At 40.1% G+C, this 27297-nt stretch overlaps 3 protein-coding genes and 3 long non-coding RNA genes across 12 annotated transcripts in view; 3 read left to right on the top strand and 3 right to left on the bottom strand.

Annotated features, from left to right (window-relative positions):
- Positions 1-5690, top strand: part of fbn1 (fibrillin 1) — a 50751-nt gene extending 45061 nt beyond the window's left edge. For both annotated transcript variants that reach the window (XM_077593681.1, XM_077593690.1), the window contains 10 exons: positions 53-178; positions 622-828; positions 1434-1559; positions 1780-1902; positions 2750-2866; positions 3206-3334; positions 3408-3527; positions 3686-3917; positions 3990-4173; positions 4363-5690. In XM_077593681.1, coding sequence (XP_077449807.1) covers positions 53-178; positions 622-828; positions 1434-1559; positions 1780-1902; positions 2750-2866; positions 3206-3334; positions 3408-3527; positions 3686-3917; positions 3990-4173; positions 4363-4749 — 1751 coding nt within the window. In that variant the 3' untranslated portion in view covers positions 4750-5690. The remainder of the gene's footprint in view (positions 1-52; positions 179-621; positions 829-1433; positions 1560-1779; positions 1903-2749; positions 2867-3205; positions 3335-3407; positions 3528-3685; positions 3918-3989; positions 4174-4362) is intronic.
- Positions 5691-7021: 1331 nt separating this feature from the next.
- LOC144066657 (uncharacterized) lies at positions 7022-9510 on the top strand. Of its 4 annotated transcripts, none has more exons than XR_013297683.1 (8): positions 7022-7200; positions 7384-7469; positions 8395-8495; positions 8597-8711; positions 8776-8892; positions 8957-9073; positions 9138-9254; positions 9318-9510. It is a non-coding gene; the product is annotated as an uncharacterized LOC144066657 (long non-coding RNA). The 4 variants fall into 4 exon arrangements; XR_013297682.1 differs by having other exon boundaries at positions 7025-7200; positions 8395-8459; XR_013297680.1 differs by having other exon boundaries at positions 8395-8711.
- A 38-nt stretch (positions 9511-9548) lies between these two features.
- LOC144066669 (uncharacterized) lies at positions 9549-12412 on the bottom strand. Its single transcript, XR_013297686.1, has 4 exons — positions 11846-12412; positions 10452-10528; positions 10224-10370; positions 9549-9643 (listed from the first exon to the last, which is right to left on the bottom strand). It is a non-coding gene; the product is annotated as an uncharacterized LOC144066669 (long non-coding RNA).
- Positions 11634-14478, top strand: LOC144066662 (uncharacterized). 2 transcript variants are annotated; one of them, XR_013297685.1, is made up of 4 exons: positions 11634-11648; positions 12139-12261; positions 13307-13489; positions 13570-14478. It is a non-coding gene; the product is annotated as an uncharacterized LOC144066662 (long non-coding RNA). The 2 variants fall into 2 exon arrangements; XR_013297684.1 differs by lacking the exon at positions 11634-11648 and having other exon boundaries at positions 12011-12261.
- Positions 14352-22700, bottom strand: atmin (ATM interactor). Its single transcript, XM_077589835.1, has 4 exons — positions 22429-22700; positions 19965-20090; positions 19285-19484; positions 14352-19195 (listed from the first exon to the last, which is right to left on the bottom strand). Exons 1-4 carry the CDS (start codon positions 22645-22647, stop codon positions 17443-17445), a joined length of 2298 nt encoding a protein of 765 aa, XP_077445961.1. The 5' UTR covers positions 22648-22700; the 3' UTR covers positions 14352-17442.
- A 1032-nt stretch (positions 22701-23732) lies between these two features.
- cenpn (centromere protein N) lies at positions 23733-27164 on the bottom strand. Of its 2 annotated transcripts, none has more exons than XM_077589417.1 (10): positions 26825-27164; positions 26474-26519; positions 26336-26395; positions 26035-26108; positions 25347-25520; positions 25150-25251; positions 24960-25014; positions 24738-24847; positions 24439-24562; positions 23733-24054 (listed from the first exon to the last, which is right to left on the bottom strand). In XM_077589417.1, exons 1-10 carry the CDS (start codon positions 26987-26989, stop codon positions 23939-23941), a joined length of 1026 nt encoding a protein of 341 aa, XP_077445543.1. In that variant the 5' UTR covers positions 26990-27164; the 3' UTR covers positions 23733-23938. The 2 variants fall into 2 exon arrangements, with proteins under 2 accessions (XP_077445543.1, XP_077445551.1); XM_077589425.1 differs by having other exon boundaries at positions 26830-26933.
- Positions 27165-27297: the final 133 nt, after the last annotated feature.

A 27297-nucleotide genomic window follows, 5' to 3' on the forward strand; every position in this document is an offset into this window, starting at 1 on the left:
CTTTCGAATTTTGTTGTGGAAATTCCAAACGTCATTTTAATGTCTGCTCCAGATCTGAACGAATGTACAGTAAAACCAGGCATCTGCAAGAACGGTCGCTGCGAGAACACGGTGGGAAGCTATCGCTGCCGATGTGACCAGGGATTTGTATCTAACCCCACACAGACAGAATGCATCGGTAAGTGCAGTATGTACGCTGTAGCAATCAAACTCTTGGTTGTTCATTATAGACAAAAAAATGTGTGCTCCAAATGGTGTCTTTCCTATATTTAGTCCATTTTAGACCTTTTGTGGCACCCTCCTTCCTATCTCTTTAATATCAATGTGTTTTAAACTGTCAAGATAACGGAATTCATTTCACAGGCATCCTTTCCAAATCTAAATATACACTACACCACATTCATGGTGATGTTGTGATGTCTGTGAGAAAAACACTAGGGAAAGTAAGACTCGGTTGCCAAAATATCTGGCTTCTGACAGACAGTAGTGATAGTGCGTGCGGGTTATCTCCTCACGTCTGGTCCTGTCTGGGTGGCTTGGTCTGCTTGTTCACCTCTTTGTTTGCTCACGCGACAGCTTGTCTCGCTCTCACGTTGCTTTTCCTTGTCTCCCGACATCCAGATAACCGCGAGGGCCACTGTTTCACCGAGGTTCTGACCACTCTGTGTCAGATGACATCCAGTAATAGAAACATGGTGACCAAGTCAGAGTGTTGCTGTGACGGCGGCAGGGGATGGGGCAACAATTGCGAGCTTTGCCCACTGCCCGGGACCACCCACTTCAAGAAAATGTGTCCCCTGGGACCGGGATACACCACTGATGGGAGAGGTATATGTTTTGGAATTTGGGGCTAATAAAATTGAGCCTTGACAACAACCAAGTAATTCAAATATTTGTCATGACAAAGCAAGTATTTAGTTTGTAAGAGTGAGAATCAATAGTATGAATTTATTGAATTGTAATTCACTGTGTTCAACTGGTGACCAGTCATTAATGGAAATTAATAGAAAATTAACGAATAAAAATACATACCTGTCAACTTCTGCCGATAACTGCCCTTATAAATGATTATTGATTCCCCTTACAAACCCCCCAAAAACCTTACAAACACCGTACGACTCGTACGGTGTTTGTAAGGTTTTTTTGGGGTTTGTAAGGGGAATCAATAATCATTTATAAGGGCAGTTATCGGCAGAGGTAGACAGGTATGAAAATAGTTATTGCATTCATTGATGAGCCAAGAAAAGCTACAGACTAAAGCGACATTGCTTCTTTCCCAAAATGTACGTCTCCATAATGTCTTCTGAAACTTGAAAAGCCATCTTTTGCTCCATTGTAAAAGAACAAAGTGACGGTGTAATTCTTTGTACAATTTAAGGAATATGAATTAGGGATTCCTGTAATCCGTAATTGATGTGGCCTTTCCGATTCAGATATTGACGAGTGCCGCGTCATGGGGAACTTGTGCAAGAACGGCCTGTGCTTCAACTCTCTAGGCTCCTACAAATGCATCTGCAATTCTGGTTACACCACAGACATCACTGGCACCAAGTGTGTGGGTAAGACTTACGATTCACAGTCCATCTCCTTAACTTTAAGAACTATATTTCCAGGTGTGCCCCCTCCCATTCCCATTGCAGCCCCCTTGCAAAGGCCCGAAACCGCGCGGGTTGACTGGCTGCACGCTTACGTGCAAAATGCAGCCCCAGTCTGTTCATCTCATCATCTGGTCTCATGGAATTAAAAAGATGTGTGACTCTTATGTTTCGTTATTTGCAGATGTGGACGAGTGCATACAGGCTCCAAAGCCTTGTAACTTTATCTGTAAGAACACAGAGGGAGGATATCTGTGCTCCTGCCCTCGCGGATATATCCTACAGGAAGACGGGAAGAGCTGCAGAGGTGACCACATATACACACATAAATATATCATTTAATATTCAAAGGCAATTGTCCTTGACTAAGTTTCCAGGTTGTGAATGCAGTCTTGATCTAGGAACAAGTCACAACTCATGACATTTTCACTTAGTAAACATCCGAGATGCTTTGCCACGATCCCGTAACCATTCAGAACTATTCAAACTTACAAAATGCAGAACACTTTTGCGGATGATCCTTCTTGGATGGTACATTTTTATGGATTCGGTCCCTGTTTCTGCCAATGGCAGCGAAAAGATTTTCTTTTTGCTCAGCAGAACACAAGCATTGACAAAACAGCTAGAAGACACTTCAAAGAGCCCCAATTTCTGACAAACTCACTATTTTACAGACAGCCACATATATTTATAAATGATCCTGTTTATTTGGATAAAAGATGGTTGCCTATGCCTGTTTTCTTTTGCTATTTCTCAGATTCTATTGTCTCCTTTTAAATTTCCTTAATTCTCAAGGTGCTAAATTGGAATGACTTTGTGTTAGATTTCAAATATTGTTGCAGGTTTTTTTTTTAAGTGCAAATTTCAAATTTGATGCAATTGTATAGTTTTATGTAAATGGGTCAAAAAGGTGCTCCCAGTTTTCTCCTCTGTATGTATTTAGCAAAATTTCAGACCAACAGTTGGAGGGTTTCTTCAAAAGAATTTTCTACATTTCTACATTAGAATTGGTGTTTGTAAGGTGCACTTGCGCCCTCTTTTGGAGAAATGATCACAATTAACTTGTAAGCCATTGCAAACCGTAAAAGTTTGACTCTTTGCTTGCAATCCCTTCACAATATAAGTTGATGTCACTTCCCCTGCTGCCTTTCCAGATTTGGACGAATGCTCGACAAAACAGCACAACTGTCAGTTCCTGTGCGTTAACACCATCGGCGGCTTCACTTGCAAATGTCCACCTGGCTTTACCCAGCATCACAGTGCCTGCATTGGTAATTAAACACAAGTGGAATGTGGATTGCCTTGCACATCTAAATATTATGTCCTGGAAAGTGCTCTTGTGTCTGTGTATATCTAAAAGGAATGGGGCACATAAACATGTTGAGTCATAGTAGTTCCCGTGTTAGGTATACACGTGACGTGTTTCTTACCAATTGTCACTTCCGGTCTCATCATCGGGCCCAGTTTCATTCCCACCTAGATACAATATCTAGGCTGTTGTTTTACCTAATGCTGTAGCCAGTGACTGAATATCACGCCGCCTTGTTCTTCTTTTCTTGTATTTCTCATTTTTGGGTCTTAATTGGAACCATTCCTCCATTGTGCGTTAGACAACAACGAGTGTTCAACAGACCCGAATCTTTGTGGCGCCAACGGTGTTTGCCAGAACACTCCAGGGAGCTTCAACTGCGACTGCCAGCGCGGGTTCTCTTTGGAGTCCAATGGACAGGGCTGTGAAGGTCTGAACGTAACTGGCGTCGTGAGCTATAAATGAGTGAAATCTGACTTGTTTTATTTCTTTCCGACCTGAAGACATGGACGAGTGTGACGGTAACCACAGGTGTCAGCACGGCTGTCAGAACTTGGTGGGCGGATACCGCTGCAGCTGTCCGCAAGGTTATCTTCAGCACTACCAGTGGAACCAGTGTGTGGGTGAGTAAAGCTTTGGTCTCCACAAAATGCCTCAATCTATCAATGTGCCATGTCCACATAAGGAAGGCTTCGACTTTTTTTCCCGGCTATTGTTTGTTCCATTGAGTACACTTAGTAACTTCTGCTTGTTTACTCCCCCTTCACTTCCTGCGAGCCAGATGAGAACGAGTGTCAAAACACTCAGATCTGCGGGGGGGCGTCATGCCACAACACTCTGGGGAGCTTCCGCTGCCTCTGCCCGACAGGATTCAACTACGAACAGGTTTCCGGAGGCTGCTCGGACGTCAACGAGTGCTCCACCTCTCAGAACCCCTGCAAGTTCGGGTGCTCCAACACAGACGGGGGCTACCTGTGTGGTTGTCCCAATGGATACTACAGGGCGGGACAAGGGTAGGCAAAGAAGTCTTTTGACTTGAGCTGTCCATGTATCCGCTAAACCGGATGGTGTTTCTGCCACGTTAGGCACTGTGTTTCAGGTCTGGCTTTTAGTGGTGGTGACCAAAGTGCTGGACAGGAAGGAGAAGGCGATGACAATTCGCTCTCTCCCGAAGCCTGCTATGAGTGCAAAATCAACGGTTATCCCAAGAAGGGGCGCAAACGACGCAGTGCCAATTCAACGCAGGATGAGCCTGTGGATGACGTGCAGGTAATTTGTCAGTCGCTTCCATATAGACAAATACAAGTTTCTACCAGCGCAAGTTATCTTTTGTACATTTTCTAAAAGTACCACCTATCTTTGAAATAACTACATTTTTACTTTGTACAACTACTTAGATGCCAGCGAATAAAAATTGGTTTCGATACAGATAAACCATTTTGAGTTTTTTTTTTTCAGGCATCTGACAACAAGGTGATTAGCTTGGCCAGCATGGACGTTGAGGATACCCTCCACTTCCACCTCAACCTCAGCGACCTGAGCAACCGCGACCGAATCCTGGAATTCACGCCGGCGTTGTCGGCCCTCAGCGACCACGTGCGCTACAGCATCGACTACGGCAATGATGGGGGCTACTTCAAGATCAATCAGAGGGAGGGCGTGAGCTACCTACATCTGAGCAAGAAGAAGACCCTGGCTCCAGGAGCATACGAGCTACAGATCAGCAGTGTCCCCTTGTACAGGAAAAAGGAGCTGACGGAGCTGGAGGACCAACACGATAAAGACTACCTCACGGGGCAGCTGGGTGACATCCTGAAGATGAGGGTGCAGATCATCCTGCATTAACGAGCACAAGACTGCGGCGGGCAGAAAAGTTAAACATCTCCGACACTGGGTCAGTTCTGTCCCGCCCGACCCGACGGGGAGATGGGCATGCCGCCAAAGAAGCCAGAACGAGGCGGGGGGAGGGCGCACGTTCCATCGCCAAAGATGATTCTACATATCATAGATACAATTTCTGTGGAGGAATGATTGGTTTGCATGTTGTATGATGATATGTGAAATTACTTCCACGCTCAAAGGACAAGCGGAAACACTCGTTTTAAACAATCGTGCTCGAGCGGAAGAAAAGGACGCGCTGTTAGTCTGCCGTGGATTTGTTTCCTCCCCTCATGTAAGTGACTTGATCAAAGCCCATGCCTTGCTTGCTGCTTTCACCAAGATTGTGTCGAGATGAAGGAGGGGAAAGGAGACCACCGAGGACTACGGAATGTCATTGTGACTGGCTTGAACGACTCCGACTGCGTATTTAAACCACCTTTTTTTTCTATGGAGCATTCATATTTACTGGTGCTAGCGACACAACCACATAGCTTTCGAAATGCACTGTACTACCATGCAAAAGTTGGACCCTGATTTCACTTCTTCCGATCGCTCTCCTCTGTATTTCGTGTAAATTGTGTTTATACTGTAATAATCGATGCCACTCTTAATCTAGGACGCTTTTGTAAACTAGAGGGAGCCCCCGGATTGTGGGGGTTGTAATGGTGCTTATATCGACCAACTACTACTTTCTTTCTTAACTGTATATGTGCACATATCCGCACACGGACATCCACACTTCTCACGATCAACCTGGACCTTCGTGATCATGCACTGAGGCTTTTTCTGCCATTCATTCACTCATGCCTACAATCAGTGCCGCAATACCACAGGCCAGTCCGTGCTCGTGTTCGCATCAGTGGGGATTAAGTTGTACGTTCACAATAAAACATTCGTTTGGTGTACATCTCTCTTGCTACATTTGCTTTCAATTTTGAAGCTCAATGGACAACCAAAAAGGATTGACAAATACTTTTTACACATTACTGCATTCTTTTCTGGTCTGTACGACCTAGACCAATTTCCCCAAAAGCCTATTCAAAGGTAATGCCCCTTGTCTGCTTCTATAATAATCAGTGGTGGACTGTCATGGCCTGCAAGACCTTCTGCCAAAATTATATTTTGGCCATGAATCCAAATTGTCTGTCAGATTCCTTTCATTGCTTTTCCCCTAGTTGCGCTTCTTCCAGATTTTCATATTTAAGCATTTAACCAATCACATTTCAGCCATTATTTGACACCAACGCTGGGGACTGGGGAGCAGCTCAGAAGTGACGATTTACCGAAGAAAGACCTGATAAAGCTCTCACTGGACAATGCAGCTCATTCGGTACGTTATCATTTGGAGATTTCGAAGCCCCAGTTTTCATTTTTAAGAGTTCTTTTTGACGAGAGCCCGGGAAAAGACAGCAATGAAAGTCAATGGCGTACGGGTAAACATTGCCCGAAAATGGGGTAAAATCCAGCCGAAAACAGCATTTATTGATTAAATACAAATACTGGAGCTTTTTAGACATCAGAACCGGGCCCGGAGTATCATTTCCCCGGTAAAAGACAGCGATAAACATCGATACGTCCATATACGTCCATACGTGAAACAGCAAAAAAAATGCAAACAGCAACAGTCTTGTTTAATGCAGCACAGCCCGCAGAACTAATTGTGAAGGCTTTGAGGCAGATTTCTGATCCTGGCAACAAATAATGGCTGAAATGTGATTGGTTAAATGCTTCAATATGAAAACACATCTGGAAGCAGTGCAACCAGGGGGAAAAGCAATGAAAGGAAGCTAACAGACCATTTGGAATAATAAGTATTGATGGACAAAATATAATATATGATTCAGATATTTCTTAGGCCAGCAGAGAAGGCCTTGAAGGCCCTGACGGCCCGCCACTGTTTAAATGTCTAGAAGTAAAAAACAAACACTAAAGTGCATGTCATCACAATGTTCATAATGTGCAATACTGTATTTTAAAGGATTAAAGCCCAACCCAAAAATATTTACAGCTCCCCCCACTAACTAATGCACGTTATGATGAAAACAATGTGTTTTTTTAAGTATGAATGCCCAATCAACACGTATTTACAGCCCCGCCCCACCCACTGACTAATGCATGTTATTATGAAAACAATGTATTTTTTTTAAGTATTAAAGTCCAACCCAAAAGCATTTACAGCCCCCCCCCAAAAAAAAAACACTGACTAACGCACGTTATTATGAAAATAATTTATATTTTGTGTGTGTCTATTTTTAATAGGCGTGGCCGAGGTCACAGTTCAAATTGCCGACGTCAAACCCCAAAATGGCTGATGAGACAGGAGGCAACACGGGCGTGCACTGCAGAGCAGCTCAAAAGTAACGCTTTGTCGAAGAAAGCCGGACAAACTTCTCACAGGACGATGCAGCACATTCGGTACGTTGTCGTTTGGGGATTTCGAAGCCCCAGTTCTCGTCTTGAGAGTGATAAGAGCATGATTCGTTGACGTGATGTAGCCCCATGTGTGTGCAGACAGCAAAATGTTTGCAAACAAATTGGCTACATTGCGTTACCGATCGCTCTTTGTTTAAAAAGAAATCATTCCATTGTGTTTTTCAGTCCCTCAACGAGCACAGACTGCTGGGAAACATCAAGAATGTGGCCAAAACGACCAGAAAGGGGCATCTTGTCGACGCCATAACAAAGTGAGTCATTTTTAAATAGTTCCGATTTTCTCTATCCGTGTAATATTTAAACGGCAGCGTTCAGTATTCAAGGCTTTGCGCAATTGGATCGTTTTTCATCATGATACATCCAACTTTTGAATGAAAACACTAACTAGCTTGGTGTTTTTTTTAATAGCAAAAACCTGTGGATAGTCTCCCACACAAATGCCATTAGTGGACGTGTAAGGAATAAACGGTAATCCCTCGATTATCGCGGTTAATGTAGACAAGACATGGCTGCGATAAATAAACTGTAAAGTAGGGTCATCCCTATTGATTTTTTTTTTTAAATACTATAGTGGCAAGTGTAGGAGTAGCTTCCGCTTGTGAGTTTCACATCTTTCTGAACTTACAAATAATAATTGGCCATAGGCTTTGTCATTATCATTGACTCAACAAAAGCCTAATTGTCATCATACCCAGATAACTGCGTATGACAATTGGTACAAAAAATTCAGCCATGTAGTGGAACTGTGCACTCGAATAGATTATATACTTTTACCCCGTTAACTTTCTTAAAGACCTCAGGACCATTTCATTTTTAGTTTTAAATGTGGTTTTGACAAAACATAAGTGAGACATTTATTCAACAATAATGCAGGTGTCATTTTTGACTCATTTAAAAAACATTCCTCGGCAGAAGAGAAAAATGGAAGCTTTTTGGATATTTATTTTTTTAAGAATGAATGGATTTGAAATAATTGACTGAAAACCTCAAGGCAGAAATAGGATTTATTTTATTAATTGTTTTCATGTAATTTGTACCTTGTGGGCCCCTGTCCAGTGTGTTTTCTATATTTCCCACCACATCAAGATCCTGATTATTTGTTTGTGGAGGAAAACATGAAAAATAGACTGGATAGGGGCCTTTAAAGACTCAGATCATTTTTTTGTCTCTCTGCAGCAGACAAAAAGAAAACCAGACCATCAGGAGTATGTCTATTGCCTTTTGCAGTGTCTGAATAATGGGTACCCTTTTGATGTTTTATAGAAAAAAAGCTAAACGTAGGAGTTTTTTAGTTAAATTTGACTTAATTAGGCCCTAGTCTGTATTTCTTTTTTATGTAACGTAATCTAATGTGCCTTGACCCCTTTTTGTTTTCCAGAATTCCACAAGGGGGACAAGGTTTCCTGCCTATGTACAGATAGGCTGACGCACCCCCTCATTTTTCGGTGCTGGGTGTTACGCGAGAACCTCTCCAAACTTTTTCAAAATAAAAGGTAAGACCTTGCGAATGGTTTTTTACTTAACTTTGTGTATCAACTCCTTTTTTTGGTTTTCCAGAATTCCACAAGGGGGACAAGGTTTCCTGCCTATGTACAGATAGGCTGACGCACCCCCTCATTTTTCGGTGCTGGGCGTTACGCGAGAACCTATCTCCAAACTTTTTCAAAATAAAAGGTAAGACCTTGCGAATGGTTTTTTACTTAACTTTGTGTATCAACTCCTTTTTTTTGTTTTCCAGAATTCCACAAGGGGGACAAGGTTTCCTGCCTATGTACAGATAGGCTGACGCACCCCCTCATTTTTCGGTGCTGGGTGTTACGCGAGAACCTATCTCCAAACTTTTTCAAAATAAAAGGTAAGACCTTGCGAATGGTTTTTTACTTAACTTTGTGTATCGACTCCTTTTTTTTGTTTTCCAGAATTCCACAAGGGGGACAAGGTTTCCTGCCTATGTACAGATAGGCTGACGCACCCCCTCATTTTTCGGTGCTGGGTGTTACGCGAGAACCTATCTCCAAACTTTTTCAAAATAAAAGGTAAGACCTTGCGAATGGTTTTTTACTTAACTTTGTGTATTGACCCCTTTTTTTTCCTTCCAGAATTCAACCTGGTGCCAAGGGGAGTGTCTTCGTCCATTTGAAAATGGATGAAGCCAAAACTGATTTTTCAAAATGCTGGAGGGCCTGGGCGAACCAATCTATGAATTTTTTCAAAATAAAAGATCTTGTAAAGTATATGGGTGTTTTGCCAGAATTTATCTCCAAACTTTCAAAATAAAAGTTTTTAAATGTATGCATGTGTTTGTCTTTATCTAACAAAATGCAACAATACAAGTTCAAAAATTTATTTACAGAAACATTTAAACTTTAACATACTTAATTGGCATTACATATAAGTGTTGATTGGTGTAGCCAGTTTTTTCCACCTGTAAACATAAGACATTTTAGTTAAAAGTTCACAAAACAATTTTACACTTACAATTGATTTTTGTAAAATACACTTAAACAAAATAAAACACACAAAAGGAAAAAAATGGGGGGAATAAAGACTTAGGAAATAAAATTAAAAATGGGGCATAAACACTTAGGGAAAAAAAAGTGGGGGGAATAAACACTTGGAAAATAAAATTTGAACACAAAACTGGGGGTATATACACTTAGGAAAAAATAAAAATGGTGCATAAACACTTGGGGGGGAAAAAATGTGGGGGGGAAAATACTTAGAAAAAGTGGGGGGAATAAACACTTGGAAAATAAAATTTGAACACAAAACTGGGGGTGTATACACTTGGGAAAAAAATAAAAATGGGGGCATAAACACTTGGAAAATAAAAATAAAAATGGGGGCATAAACACTTGGAAAATAAAATTTGAAAAAAAATGGGGGTATATACACTTAGAAAATAAAATTAGGGAGAAAAGCTGGGGGAATAAACATTTGCAAAATAAAATTGGGGAGTAAATACTTAGAATTCCTGCTCTAACATTAACTGAGATCCTTCTTACCTTAAAGATTTAGTCAAAGAGCTGTGGAAATGAATGGCCAGTGAAACATCACCATGATGATTTAGGCTTTTATTTAATTTGGATTTTCAGAAGTTCAGAGACACCATATGATTCAAGTGGGCAACTTGTGAGGAAGATCTCTCAGGCCTGTTGCATGCAAAAAAAATAGCAAAAGTTATAACATATAGAATGGAGATTCAACTTTTTTTGGGGGGGGGGTAGTTTTACCATGATCTGCTGGCCCAGTCTCCTCTTCTATAACCTCAATAGTGCTCTAGGCATGCTAGAAGAGCTGCATCTTGGTGCTAAACAGGGAACATTTGCACACAAAAAAGCATAAGTTAGCATATATAGAGCCTGGAGATTCAACAGATAGGCTTAGTTGTTTTTTGGGAGCAGTAGTTTTATCTTGAAGCTAAACAGGGAAAACTTGATTCAACCAAGGTATTTGGGGGTCGCCAAACAATTACGGGATAGAGAAATCTTACAAGAAATTTAATAAACGATCAAGATAAAAAATGAAAATTAGTTAGCGAGTGCCAAGTGCTATTTTTCCTTTTCCAGACAAGGCGATTAAATATACAGACTGACGTTAACAGCTAGGACAAGGGTGTCAAACTCGGGTTGGTTCGCGGGTCGCAATAACGTCAACTCGATTTCACATGGGCCGGACCATTTTTGAAATAATATTTTGATATTTTTTTCTATTTAAATTGGATTAAAAATAACTATCAAACGCCCAAAATATTCAGTTTTTAAAGGTCTAAAAATGTTAGTTTGAGTTTTTTTTTCTTCATGAGGGAAAATCTTATAATAATTTGTTTTTGATTTCAAAAGGAAACAAAATATTTTTGGGAATATGTTCAATATTAGAGTGGAAAACAGAATTTTTATAAATATATTTATTTTTCAGATTTTACTAAATGCTTTTTGAACTAAAAACACAAAAAGGAAAAAAATGGATTAAAAAACTACAATTATTGATTTAAAAAGGGGAAAATGAGGAAATATAATATACATGTATAGTCTTCATTTGAATTTGATCCTAACAGAAAGTCAGCACTCATTATTTACTTTCTTGGGCCGCACAAAATGACACGGGGGCCAGATTTGGCCCCCGGGCCGCCACTTTGACACCAGTGAGCTAGGAGAAAGTTGGCTTAATAGTTTTGTATACGGCGATTAAATATACAGACTGACGTTAACAGCTAGGAGAAAGTTGGCTTAACAGTTTTGTAGAAGTGATTTTTTGTGTAAAAACAGAACAATTACAAATCGGCAACGGGTGTTTAGCACTCGCAATGAAAACTATCTTTACATCCAACAAACAACAGGAACTAAGTCATGCCTTGGGATGTCATTCTAGAGAGCATTTACCCAGCAAACTGTCGGTTGATGACTCGGCGTTGTTTGATTAAATTTAAGGTCTTGCCACACGACTCAATAATGGAGAGAAAACGGACAACATACTTTTTAAGTCAAATCGTGACACTAACGCTAAGCGCAAACTTAAATTGTCGACGGTGTGCTAAACCTGGCATTAAACTAATATATTTGTTGGCGTTTTGGGCTCAATTGACTGCTAAAAACGCATTTAGGTCAGTGAATTGCTCTATTCTTACCTTGTTAGCGTGCTCGTCGAGCGGCAGCGTGGGAAAAGCTGGAAAGGAACGGTTACTGCGCATGCGCTTAATTAACTCAGTTACGTCGACAATAGGCGTAACCACGCCCATATTGTGGAATAGTCGTGAGTTTTGTGGTCTTGATACTATAAAACAGTACTACTGGAACTGCAGGGTGATGTCGAGGCTTGTATTTCATTTTATGTACCAAAACAAAATCAATGGCGTCCACTGCCCGAAGCGCTCGAATGGGATTTAGGGGTTATGTCACCGTAAATTCTTTTATTTTTTAGTGTTCCTGCACCAGCCCGTCATTTCCTGCCCTCAAACCGGAAAAAAGAGGACCACCCCCGGAAATGAAATGCGGCTGGCTTGACTTCGGAAAGAGAAACGACGGCTCACTTGACTGCAGTGAAGTACGGGATCTTTCAAAACACTGTCCAAATTCTCGAACTGATAAAACAAACAACAGCGCCGTTGTTCGAGTGTAAAGACGTTCGCAAAAGTATATAAATGCGGCCTTGTTTTCCGGTCACGCCTGAAATGGCTACTCGAGCTCGCTAAAACCCAGTGCATCTGTATTCGACGTCATACGCTGTTTACACTAACGTTTAAAGAGCCGGCGCACGTCATCATGGCTGTTGTCTCCACAACATCGCCAATTGTGCATTCATGTGCAGTGTTTAAGCAGTTAACTTATCGCACAAAGTGGGTGTGAAACCTGTTAGGCTGCTGCAGGTTTTTCTTGTAGGCTATGTTCAAGTTGTATGTCCCTTAATGGCAACTGCAGACTTTGGCGTGCTCATCGTCTGATAATGTGCACGTGTCCGGTAAACTAAGAAACAGGTGTGTTATAATCAGAAGGTTCCCATTGGTTTAAATCACCATGAAAAAAAATTGGAAAAAGGAATTGGAGAACAATATGAGGCACTACCATTTATGATTTGCTGATTTCAAGTAAAACGCAGCAAACAACAATTTAATTAAAACACAGTTGAAATAAAAAGGGAAAATGTAAAAATGACTAAACAGCAGCGAACTTACTTTTGGTTTTCAAATGGTTAGAGCAATTACAGGCAGCTTTTGGTCTGCTGAATATTGTGGCTCATTTTTCTTTAATGTTTTTTTATAGTACCAGCCTTGTACATAGAAAGTATACAATGGCCCTCACACAGTGTATATTTACCTACTGGCAATAAGCAATATTTAAAAACCACCACATCTCTGACATCAAATAAAATTGGAATGCAGAAAGTGTTAAACAACACTATTGACCAGTTTATTGACATTATCATTGTCCCACTAATGGGTAGGGGTTGTCCAGGTGACAGGTGCCAGCATTTTGTTCAAAACTACAAACTATCTGTAACACTCCTAGTCACTAATTTGTATAAAATGTCATAGGTGCGAGCTGTGACAATTGTAATTCATATTCCAAACCTTTGTTTTTCCCCCAAAAAGGACCCCACAGCTATGAGTGGAGCAGGTAACGGAGACTCTGATTATGAAGCAGACGCAGCTGAGCAGCAGTTTTACAAAGCACAAAGGATGCATGTGGATGTCCTGATTAACCTGAGTGAGAAAGCATTTTTAAAGGATATGGAGCCACATGAGTATCATTGCTACAATGGTTGGGAAGAAGCTGTAAGTGCATTTATATTATTTACCGATTGCTAGGATACATTACGATGAAGGTCAAATAAAAAAGTTCAATTCTGCTCTAGGTACGAGGCTGGGACAGAGTTGCTCCAGTCAGTGGCATTCTTCTCCCCCAAAGGAGAGACAAGAAACAGAAACCACGCAAGGAGACAGCAGACAATCCACCTGCCTCACATACAGACCTAGCGTTTTATGGAGATATGTTAGCCGTCGGTGGGGAGCAGTGTGGCGAGTCTCCATCACAATCAAGTCCTCATAGTTCGAAGAAATCTACTCCAACCCAGAGGGCCGCAGCAGAGGCAGAATCTGCAGAATGGGATGGCGTGGAGGAAGACACAAACCTGCTTCATGATGAGAGAGGGCATATCATTGGCCTGCCTTTGCATCTACAACATTTAAAGGCCAGGCCATCCAAATCCACAAAACGTCAGGCGAGAAGCACAGTTGTTCCCATTACAAACTTCACATTTTTACCTCCAATAAAATGATGCAACAGCTAAAGGTCAGCACCCACAATGCCATCAGCAATGTATGAAAATTACACGAACTACTGCAATTTTTTTATACCAGACTTCCAAAGCAAACCAAAGATGTCAGTAACAATGCTTTTTTTTAAAAAAATGGCTCACATTAAAAAAATATTGTATAACATGCATGCAATATTATAACTATGTGAAGGCTGGTTTTGAATGTGACTCGTCAGTATCAGTGCTTGCTGTTCTGTTGATTATTGCCCTTGCATAATAAAATGAATTATTTCATATCAGAAAGTGAGAGTAAAACTAAACTCACATCCTGGAGAAAAATAAAAAAATAAAATAAAATTTAAAAATAAAAATCACACTAACATTGTTCCAGCAGTTTATTAGCTTTTGGAAGTAGGCTACAACATGTAATTTGGCAGTAATAAACGCAATGCTTTTTATGCCGTGCAAATACATGGGAGCTTCGAATAAAGGAAACAATGCTTTGGAGTGATGTTTGTGAACAACAAGCCATTTACATACACTTGTGAAGAACATAATGTCATGGCTCTCTTGAGTTTCCAGTTATTTCTACAACTCAGAGTTTTCTCTGATAGAGTGATTGGAACAGATACTCTGTCACAAAAAACATTCATAAAGTTTGGTTCTTTTATGACTTTATTATGGGTTAACAGAAAAAGTGATCAAATCTGCTGGGTCAAAAATATACATACAGCAACACGAATTAGCAATTTTGGTGACTTAGAAAGTTGTGTCAGTGAAATGAGCTTCATAGCATGGCCTCTTAACTTTGTGAGTGATTATGAGTGACTACAGCTGGTGACTTCTCTGAGGCCATTCCACAAACGCTATAATGGGAAAGTCAAAGGAGCTCAGCATTGATCTGAAAAAGCGAATCCTTGACTTGAACAAGTCAGGAAAGTCACTTGGAGCCATTTCAAAGCAGCTGCAAGTCCCAAGAGCAACAGTGCAAACAATTGTAATTATAAAGTGCATGTCACTGTTTTGTCACTGCCACGATCAGGAAGAAAATGCAAGCTATCACCTGCTGCTGAGAGAAAATTGGTCAGGAGGGTGAAGATTCAACCGAGAATCACCAAAAAGCAGATCTGCCAAGAATTAGAAGCTGCTGGAACACAGGTGTCAGTGTCCACAGTCAAGCGTGTTTTGCATCTCCATGGACAGAGGCTGCCGTGCAAGAAGGAAGCCCTTGCTCCAAAAGCGCCTTAAGGCTCGACTGAAGTCTGCTGCTGATCACATGAACAAAGATAAGACCTTCTGGAGGAAAATTCTGTGGTCAGATGAAACAAAAATCGAGCGGTCTGGCCACAATGCCCAGCAATATGTTTGGAGGAGAAAAGGTGAGGCCTTTAACCCCAAGTACACCATGCCTACCGTCAAGCACAGTGGTGGTAGTATTATGCTGTGGGGCTGTTTCGCTGCCATTGGAACTGGTGCTTTACAGAGAGTAAATGGGATAATGAAGGAGGAGGATTACCTTCAAATTCTCCAAGATAACCTTAAGTCCTCAGCCCGAAGATTGGCGCTGTTGGGTGTTCCAACAGGACAATGACCCCAAACACACATCAAAAGTGGTAATGGAATGGCTAAATCAGGCTAGAATTTAGGTTTTCGAATGGCCTTCCCAAAGTCCTGATAAACCCCATTGAGAACTTGTGGACAATGCTGAAGAAACAAGTCCATGTCAGAAAGCCATCAAATTTAACTGAACTGCACCAATTCTGTCAAGAGGAGTGGTCAAAGATTCAACCAGAAGCTTGTGGATGGCTACCAAAAGCCCCTAATTGAAGTGAAAATGGCCAAGGGACATGTTACCAAATATTAGCGCTGCTGTATGTATATTTTTGACCCAGCAGATTTGATCACTTTTTTCTGTTCACCCATAATAAAGTCATAAAAGAACCAAACTTCATGTATGTTTTTTGTGACTAAGTATCTGTTCCAATCACTCACTCACTCTATCAGAGAAAAATCTGAGTTGTACAAATAACTGGAAACTTAAGAGAGCCATGACATTATGTTCTTCACAAGTGTATGTTCAATGCCAAATAAACAAAGATATTTAAAAAAAAATGCCTAAACTGATTGTATCATTTTTCAAAATGCAGCCATCAAAATTTGGGAACCCCAAAAAGTTTTTTTCAATGAAATGCTGCATTGGATTTCGATGTGACAGAGCACGTCTTTGTAACTTTCAGGAACATCATGCACGCATAACATAAAAATATATCCATGCAATTATCATTGCAATCTTTTGTTATCGTTGATATTCCGAAACATGATACTTATTCAATGCAAAGTACTAGAACAAAAATATAACACTTTGGGTTAAGGCACCAAAAATTCAAACTATATATATATAAATAAATCTAATGACTCTCCATTCTCCAAGTAGCACATTAACTGCTTGGCAAGCCTCAACAGTTTGAGGCAACTAAATTTGAGGTATTGCGATGAAGTAAAACAAAGTCAAGACATTTGGAAATTATACACAAACTAAGGAATAAATTATCATTGCCAATAGAATGACATGCATTAAGCTTGTGAAGTAAAACAAAGTCAAGACATTTGGAAATTATACACAAACTAAGGAATAAATTATCATTGCCAATAGAATGACATGCATTAAGTTTGTGCCCAGACAAAAGCTAATATTCATGACCTGTGAAGTATTCTAATGCAATGGATCCAAAGTAATGACTTAGGATCACGGTAAGCGTATACATTTACACCAAGTTAATGAATAAGTCATCGACAAAACAGCTTGCTTTTAAAGAGTTACCTCGAAAAAAATTATACCTCAGAAATGACATTCACTCCCAGTCAAAAAAGCACTACGACTGAGCACATCATTTTTTTTGTCTGTGTGTCAAACTGCTGTATTTATCTTTATATTTTACAGTTTCTTGTTTCTTTAGGCTGGATGTGGAAGCGAGACCTCTTCTAAGGATCTGCAATCATGTGCTACTTTTAAGAAAAATTGGTTAATGGCCAATACGCATCCAAATAAATTTAAACAAATTGACAGGCCATGCATATTTTACATAATGAAAAGCATCTCCACTGTGTTACTGTACAGCACAATTTTACGTTCATGCAGTCAATTGCTGTTTAAATGCAGTCAGATCTCTAAACTGTAGTTGTTTCTGATGTGCCAGATATTCATCTGCAGAATTAATACTACAAAAAAAGACATTTTGGAAAACACTGAATAATAACTGGCATTTTTGTCTAGACACATTATGTTACATTGTATGTGCAAATAAATATGTAAACCCTCTGGAACTGAAGCATCCCGCTCTTCAAGCTCATAAAGTGCACAAAGCAGTCAGATATTGACCTAGAAACCTTCTGACCCTAGTGGAATGATTCAAAGATATTTTCACCTACATTGCTGCACCACTGGAAGTGTGGCTTCATCAAAAATAAACTTCAACTGTTGGGTTTCTCAGGATGTTGAAAGAATGCACCAAGCTTCTGGCATGTCTGCGTTTCCACTGAGTTGAAATGGGAATCCATGTTCCAGAGCATGTCGGCCGACAAGAAGTCATCCAAGACCGTTTGTGTTTCGTTGCTTGTAAGGAAGAGGTTTGCAAAGCCTTCTTCCTGAGTGGTTTGCGTCTCTGTGCTGCTTAAAAGCCTCCCCTGGCCCCCCTGACCGATAGGTGTTTGAACAGAGAGGCATGGAGAAAATGAATGTAGTTCTGTCTGTGTTTCGGTGTCTGAGGACTCTGTGCTCATACAAAAAGTTGAATGTTGCAGAATGCTGCTCAGTGGCATGTGGCTTCCAGCGCTCAGGAGAAAGTTGAGGTCAGTCTGTGTCTGAGTATCAAATAGCTCCAAGTCGCTGGCTTGGGTTCGATTTGGTCCCTCGCTTTCATCCAGTTCATCCATCAGGAAGAAATCGGTCTGAGTCTGGATGTCCAATGACTCCAATGGTGTGTCGCTATTCAGGCCATGCAGATCGCTTTCCTCTGTCTGTGTCTGAATATGCACAGAACTGAGAAACTCTTCAAAGTCAAAATCAATGGCACTGTGCTGCTCCTGAACAGGACCCAAGCTTGAGCCGCAACCAGTAGCTTCAGCGGTCAGTGCTTGATGGCCCGACATGCTGTCGGACAGAATGTTTTCAAGGTCATTCAGCAAGGTCATGGTTTGGGTTTGGTTGTCAGCTACGTTGTTCGAGTTCAGCAAATCTGTCTGCACCCCAAAACACATGCCTCCTGCTGCCTTTGTGTCCTCATAAAAATTGCTCCCTCTATCTCCCAGAGGCTCATTTACACACAGAGCAGTCTGACTGCTCTTTTTAGCGGTGATGCCAAAAAGGTCAGAGCAAGCAATGGCCTGAGACTTATCATCTGATTGTGGGATTATGAAAGTCTGTGTCTGCCTGGTTATGCTTGCTGGCATAGAAGAAGTACTGGGCCAAAGACTTTGATTCAAGGAATGGCTGTCTGTCTGAGCCCCGATCGTTGAAGTGGTTCTGACCCGTGTGGGGAAGGTCTGTGTTTGAACATTGACTGGCAAGATGACTTGGGCACTAACACTGATATCTGTCTGAGAGCAGGACGACACTGAGGACTCTCCCACAGAACACAGTCCGATCCCTTCCCCTGTAGGCATTTTAGAAAGGTAGGACTTGTCGGTCTGAATGTTAGTAGAGGTACTCTTTCCTCGCTGTGCTCCCAAGATGCTGCCCGAGTCATTTGTAACCAGACTGTCAAGTCTGACCTGAACCCCAGTACTGATGGGCCCCTGGCCAGATCGTGAAGTAGGCATGCTATCTTGAAAACCTAGGCTCCTAGGATCCAGTTGGGGTACCACAGCTCTGGAGGCCTGTGGCAGAAGGTGAAGGGTGCTAAGGGAGCCTTGGCTGTTGACTGCCAGCACTACAGAGCCAAGACCACCACTTTCTGTGGAGGGAAGAAGAACAGGTAAATGTGCCAGCTGCATTACAGGCACACTGACCAGCGCCATATTAGGTTTTGGGAGAAGCTGCTTTTGGAGGCTCTTGTGTCCACTTGATGTCTGACTGCCAGTGTCTCCGCCATGAATGATAATGTCAGAAGATGAAGAACCCTCTATTAGCTCATGAGTAGAAGGACCAATCACAGACTCATTGGTCCTAGCCTTTTCAGAACTTGTGGATAGCTTCTCCAGCTTCCGCTTTTTTACTGGTGGAATTCTAAAATTCAAAAAGTACAGAGATATGAAACCAGTAGCTACATATCTAATATGAATAGCAATAGTTGCTTCAGTCCAGTAATTACACACCTGTGCTCACTGGGAATCTCATGTCCGGTCCTGAAGATATGCGACAGCAGTGCAGCTCGGCTGGCATAGGGGCAACCACATGTACACTGGTAAGTCTTTCCACAGTCCTCAATGTGCCTCTTAAGGTCCCACTCGGTGCTGTAGCCATTGTTGCACTTGGAACATTTGTGTTTCTTCTCAGCATGCATTTTCATGAAGTGCTGGGAAACAAAGATTAAGCAATATGCTTATATGGAATTTATATTAGAAGCATTGCCACCGACAGTATGTTTAGATGTCAACTGTAGCATGTGCGTTCTGCTGGTGACTCAACGGTCACGTAGAGGAATCATTGCCATGGCGACTCGGCAGCCCCCGCAACTCTTATGAGGATGCGTGGTTCGGAAGATGAATGAGCTTGTTTTTAAAATGTCTCAGTAGCAGGTAAAAGCCAACCTTGTTGCTTGTGGGTAAACACGTTTAAATAAATCAGAAGGCAAGAATAAACACCACATAATTTAAGCAGTTACAATGTGGGAACTACATTTACAATGCATGGACAAAAGTCTAGTTTGAACCACTGTATGAACAGTGGCTGAATATAACAGTTATACTACATGTGACCTGATGCAATGCTTTGGGCATTATAACAAGATAAAAATATGCTTTCATGTGCAGGTTTAGAATGTGTAAAGTCTTACTTGTTTCACAAGTGAAAACTGGGAGAAGGGTCTGCGAGGACCCCTCGGACATCCTTCAATAGGACAGCAGTAAAGCTTTTTTGTTGTCTTCATGCCCTTTCTGATAGTGGGGTTGATGATACCATCCTGAAGAAACAGTGGCAATAAGCCAATTATTTCAATTTTCATATTACAAAAGTGAGCAGCAGTATAGTGACAGGAGACTAATAAATGCCTTATTTGCAAAATACTGTGACAGCTTGAGGGGTGAGTAACTTAGATTTTTTTCTCCAGATACAAGCTGTCAATTGCTTTGACTTATAAGTGCAAACTTGAGATAGAAACAATGGAGCGTGGCTGAAAAATACATACAATCACAACAAAGAGTAGCTTGGAAGATGATGTTACCGAGCATTGTTTAAAATAAATATATAAAAAGGGTTTTCGCAGTTGCCAATCTGATCTGAATGTTACTCCCAACCCAATCCCTGCAACACCCACACAGTGAACACAAGTATATGCAATGTAGGGAAAAGTGTTATGATTTTCCATTCTATTCAAGCCAAAACATCTAAAAGAACACTATTATAGACTTAACTTTTCCATTGAAAGCATGTGTTCCTTTTTTTAAAGATTCCCATTTACAAGGAGAAAGTGTTTTGTGTTAAAGCGAAGTAATGCAACCAATCAAACTCGTCTACCAAGACATTACTGTGCTGACCAATAGTGAGGCTATTCTTGAGGCTCCCCATCACTACAAATGCTGCAGCCAGAATGTAGTCAAGGTCACCTCCATCTGCTCCAACACCAGAGGGAGCAGACAAACTGAAGCTGTTAAAAACACACCCCTAGGTTTATCATTAGGAGTCAATGGCATCTGATGAGTATAACATACGATTAAGCAATGGCCTTAACATCCGATGCTCCAAGGCAAAAAACAGTCATGTTAAAAAGACTTCTATTGCAGAGATAAGCAGATACATTGCTGTTATGCAATGATGCAGTCGAGCAAAAGACACCATTAATGAGGTTATGGTAATACCACACACAGATCATTCATTTGGAGATCATGAATAATGCACACGATACACAGAGCGAGTAATTTGAGTATCTAAAATACTCTGTGAGCTCCACTTTGAGAACAATTAATTCATCTGACAAAACTGCCACATCATTGTGGTGGATTATAAATAACACACTCAATCTGCGTGCTTTTTCAGCATACTTGATCAAGTTTTTTTTTTTTTTTAATTATCATCAGTGACAATGCCAGCAAATTGGACACACTGGCATTGTTTTCATCAATATGACTCAAATTTCTTTGGGAAAGAAAATACTGCATGCAATCAATCACATGACTGGAACAGGATGGATGGATTTATCATTCAGTAGATCCGATGTTCACGGAGGCCAAAATGCTTCTGTCGGGGTCCCATTTTCTCGCAATCATGGGGGTCGTGTTATGGTGCCTCAACCTTCGCTTTGAACCTGTATGGTTAAATCTCATTCTTCAGAATTTACTCCTCGATCGGACCTGTAGCGCGTTTCTACTTTCTTTTTTTTGAGTCATACGGCCTCGACCGGATCCTGTCTTCCCTTGAACAATGATCCACAACATTCCATTTTTTTGCTGAACAATTCCAATAGTTATGGATCTGTGTTAGTTTTGATCATTTACTTTCTAATACTCTGACAAAAATCTATCATTTAATCTGTGTAAAAATCCGTGATTGAGGACTCTTAAGTGTTACGCTCTGGTTTTCTGAATCCAGAAAATATTCTCATTCATATCTGCAATCTACACTACACATTCACTGTCAATGACGACAGAAAGTTTGCAGTTAATGACCATGTTTTAGTACCATTGACGACGACAGACGTCCAATCCATTTGGGAATCCAAGAGTGGATTGAATTGTCCTAAAGGATTTGACGTCTATTGCTTTCCATGGTGGCCAGTGAGATAAAAAGCTAGTTTTTTACGACCCGAATTCCAGTTGAGGCCGTCGAAAAAAAGAGTTTTGGCAGAATGTTGCACAAGAACAGGCATTCTTTGCATGCTAATAGCTTCATTGACTTGGAGAGAAATTGAATTACTGCCTCCCACGAATGACTAACCACGCTGGTTAGCAATGAATAACGCCTTTGAGTAACGAAGAATGGAGGCAAAAGATCAATAGACGAAGTCAAGCCACGAGTATTTCACGGAACAATTAACACTAAATAAGAGTATGCAACAATAACATACACAAGTTTGCTCACTACCACCTCGTGAACCAAGTAAGAACTTCTTGCTACGTCTCCAAAACAGCAGTACGTCATCCATATTATAATCATCATCACCTTCTCGCCAGGCACACGGTTAAGTTCGTATGGCTGACTTGGGCATTTTGCAACATTTTTTGCACAGCATGCCTAGTTAGTTAAGGTTAACAGTTCACCGCGACACCTTGAGGACATGCAGGTGATATTTAAGCCATTTTTACCTTGACTCTGTGCGACTTTACTAGATGCATGTTCAAGGCAGGTGTGTTGGGAAGGATCTTGCCACATCCTTCAACGGTGCACAGGATGTTCGTCCTCACTTCTTTGGTCAGGTCCCGGATGGAGGGTTTGATAATTTCTCGAGGCAACGACACGGACTCTTCGGGAAAGCTGGGCTTGTCTCTCTTCAACGCATTGTGGATCTCCGAAGAGGCGGCCATGTTTCTGTGTTGACAGTCACTCCCGTGTCAACGCAACAACAGAATGGACCGTGACAAAACAGCTTCGATCTTTGACTGACAGCCTACCTGGCCAATGAAGGGACGAGAAGATGACGCACAATGTGGTTACGTCCTAGCTACTACCGGTAGAAGACCTACAGTTCCGGTTTTCACAATAATAGCTTTACATTTTGAAGCTCGAAAAAGATCTATACGACTTGTCGAAAAAAAAAACCTGGTGGATGATTCATTCACTCAAGGTGTATTGTTGCCACGCTGGGAAGGAAATATGTAAGGAAAAAAGATAAATATTCGTGGTTATAGACAATTGATGACGAACTAGATACGCACTTTCCTATTTATTTTAATTCTCATATCGTGTTTAATATATTCAGTTGCTTTCAACGTTAAGGTAAAGCAATAAATGTTATTTAAAATTTAATTCTTAACATTTGAAATATATTTAAAATGTTTCCCAAAACTTAACTTTGATTAGGGAGGACTTTCACATAAAAGTTTATTATAGTAATAATAAAAAATAGAATGCAATGATCGAATATTATTAAATATGTATAAATTGTAGCATAAAACTTGTTTATCATGGAAAGTAAGTTTTCTATGTCTATGACTATATATATATATATATATATATATATATATATATATATATATATATATAGACATAGAAAACTTACTTTCCATGAAAGTATTATACGTATATATATATATAGTTTTCAAAGAACTGTTTACCATATGAAAAGAAAGGTCATTAAATATATATATATATATATATATATATATATATATGTATGTATATATATATATATATATATATATATATATATATATATATATATATATATATATATATTTAATGACCTTTCTTTTCATATGGTAAACAGTTCTTTGAAAACTGATAATAACCCATTACTTCGTCCTGTTATCTTATGCAAAAATGTAAAGAGAGACAAACTGACCCCAAAACAACCCCCGCTTCCGTATGTTTTACCTACTGGCGGAGTTAACAAACTAAAGTTAGCAAATATGAACATTTTTCCATTTCTAGTACACACGTTAATAGGTCATTTGTTCATGTTTTAGTTTGGTTTAATATGAACAAAACAAACACACGATACCATATGATACCAGCTATACTAAAATAATCAGGGAAAATCCATAAACCCTAAAACCTCATGAAATTTAATTTCCAACGCCAGAGTTTAAAAGCAATCTTGTAAAAAAAATCCTTCTGAGTGGATATTATCTAGGTAAAAATAAAGAAATGTCAATTTCATAGACCGTTGTTTCTTCTGGACGGTTCTTGGACGCCGTCTGTGATAACAAAATAATTTCTTCCTTTTCGGGGGATGGACGAAAGAAGAGGTGTCACAGGTGTTGAAGCAATACCTGTTAATTGTAAAAATACATATTATGAACAAGAAACTTAAATACATTCAGACTACAAACGCCCCACTAGATATTGTAGTTTGTGCATAAGCGCCCTCTTGTGGCTCAACAGAGACCATGACTTTACTTGCTCCTTTTACATGGGGTGAGTGGAATAAGTGTAAAATTCGCTTCAGTCACATGCACAAATGATCTTTCTCATAGACACTTTCGGTTCACAAATGTCAGGTTTTTGTGATATAATATATGCATATATAAATGAGACCAATTTTTTTTTAGTATCGAAATCCTGGAAAACCTGATACCAAAGTGACCTGATGTATGCTGTTGTCCACTCAACATGAGTTTGTAATAAATGTAACTACAGTAATAGAGTATTGGTACCTGAAGAAGCGCAGTGCCGCAGTGACTCTAAGAGGTTGGTACTCGCAAACGTAACAACACACTTGAATGGTTTCTCACGTTTCGTCATCGTCTGGTTTGTTGGGTCTTTGAACTTTGTTTCCAGCTGATGACAAGTCAATAAGAATTACAATTAAAGTCCAAAAACACTCTATGGATTATTTCCATTCATTTCAACAGAATTTTTGTGGGATAAAAACAAGGTCACAGACCAAGTTCTTCTCATATACCAAAGGCACTTATGTATTTAAAAAAACAACAACACCCAAACAATAAAGCACCTTGTAAACTGCAGACTGCAGCTGCGGTAACTTGCCACTGCCAAATGCTTCATAGGCCATCTGATGTCGATTTAATTCAGTTTTTGTATGTTCTTGATGTAAGTGAGGATCTGCAAAATGACAGTCATATGACAATATTAAGATCTGTCTTAAAACAAACAAACAAAAATGTAAACATTGTTACAGGACTACAAATAATGAATATCACATTAATGTACCCACCTGAGACTGTTTGATTCCTATCTTCGAGTGGACTGGGATACCTGGCAGGGAATACCTAACAACCAATCACGGTATTAGAAATGTCCATTTAGTACAAGACTTACAATACAGTAAAGTTCTTACTGGCTGGTAACAATGTCTAAAACATTAACGATAAATGTTTGAAAGTGCTTGCACTCAGTGGGCTCACCTGTCCATATTGCTGCATCAAGAGGTCCCGAATTTCTGTGAGTTTTCGGCCACTGAGGTTAGCGTCCTTTATAGCCTTATGCCGGGTTGCCATAATCAGTGCCTGAAACAAAGTTGGATGTTAAATACAGTAAAGTCACAGTGACCACACAATGTCAGTCAGGTTATGTTGCGGTCATTTTGGCTCTTTTTCTCCACCTGGAATAAGAGGGGCTTTTGCTTAGACTTCAGCCTGGTCACAAACACATAAGGGGTTTGAAGATAGTGAACAACATATGTCGGTAACATGTTGTTGGGTTGAGAGTAGCTGTCCCCCCATGCAATGCGAATCCATATTGCTTCGTCCGTGTTCTTCTTTATCTTCATAGAAACCTTGTATGACAAATGACAATGTCATGGGTAAAACAAAACAAAAAATACTAGTTAACATGGACGTCAGAAAAACAGTAGGTTTTTTTGTGCCTTAAGTCAGCAGTCCCCAACCGTTTTCTCACCACGGACCGGTAAAGCTCTTTCTATTTTCTCACAGACCGGCTAATGGGGAGGGTGACAACTTAAGACAAAATTGTGTGGGGGTGGGATGGGTGCACGAATGACACCCACGACGACAAAAAAGCTTAATAGCAATTATTTATTATTACAACGGCTGAGATTGAAAACGTAAATATTTTTTACTATGACGGACTGGCACTAGGTAGCTCGTGGACCGGTGGTTGGGGACCACTGTTCATATTTTTTTTTCATTTCAATATTTATTGCTGGTTTGTTGTTATTAGTAAGCACTTGAACATAACCGCCCCCCCCACCCAAAAAATGGATTTGGGTTGACAACTGATAAAAAAGCTCATAAATCAAGGAAAAATAAGTAAAGTAGTATATGACTTACATGTCTTACGAGCTCAGTGAGGTGTAATCTGAATTGTTCCTTGAATCTTATAAACCCAACAGCCTGAGCATCAGCTGGAAATAGTAAAGACAAACATGATAAGATTTCCATCAGCATCAAATCACACAATTATTTTATAGGATAACTGCAAGTATCCAATTTAATCTTGAATAAAAAGTGAATGCCATTTAAAAATATTTTAAAAAATAAAGGAAAAAAAATGCCAGGTCAGATGAAGCTAATAGGCAGCAAAACTAGAGAATCTAAAAATAAAAAGTATTTGACCAAATAACGCTCTTACGTTCAGGGTCGACGAGTTGGAACACATGCCACATGCCCTGGTTTGGATTGTCAATGATATCTGAGAGAAATGCAACATTTCTTACTAGAAAAGTAGCAGGAAAATAGGGACCAAAGAACATAAATGATTATGACTTACATAGCATCTCTAACTCTGCTATATGTCGAACTGTCCATCCGTTTTCCTACAAGGAGTGAAGCAAAATGTTAAATTGAACACAGCACAATATAAGATGACATAAATGTGTCAATCTTTTTCCCCAAAGGGAATAATTTAAGGGATATAGATCAACACTAATAAGCCAGGCTAAGTATTGCCACTTGCACCCTACTCTGATTTAAAAAAAAATCTAATCGGGCAAAATTAAGCACACACATGATGATAAGCTTATTTACCTATATGAAGAAAAATAATAAAATAACAGCTTCTACATGGACTGTCCTCTATATTTTAAAGCAAAAAAACCCGCATATTTAAAGCGGAAACTACCTTACTGAGAGCGATAAGTTCGTCTGCCAACGCCCACTTTGTCTGTTTAAAATCGATGTTTTGTTGTTGAGGCAGACGGCCCCACTTCTCCAGGGTCACTTTTAGAACTTCAGTCGGTATCCGTCGAACGAGCCGACGCAAAAAACATTCCAACTGGTCCATCATTGCTCCTAAAACAATATTACACTTCTAACGTAAGCGTCTAGAAAAATACAACCACATTGTGATGCAAAGTAGATTCTGCTGCGTCTAACCAGCGTTATGGGTTCTCAAACAAATAAACCGCGTTCGAAAAAAAATTGTCGACCAATCAAACAACAGCAAAAATACACTCCAGCGTTTGAACAGTGCCTCCTGTTGGATTGGAGTAGTGTAGCACAGTATTCTGCTTTATTGGCCATTTTCGTACGAAGTTTGCCAAATGTAAAATAGTTTGTGATTTGAAATAGATATAAATTGCACAATTTTCAACT

This window comes from Stigmatopora argus, chromosome 2 (genome assembly GCF_051989625.1).
Source record: "Stigmatopora argus isolate UIUO_Sarg chromosome 2, RoL_Sarg_1.0, whole genome shotgun sequence".
Classification (NCBI taxonomy): domain Eukaryota; kingdom Metazoa; phylum Chordata; class Actinopteri; order Syngnathiformes; family Syngnathidae; genus Stigmatopora; species Stigmatopora argus.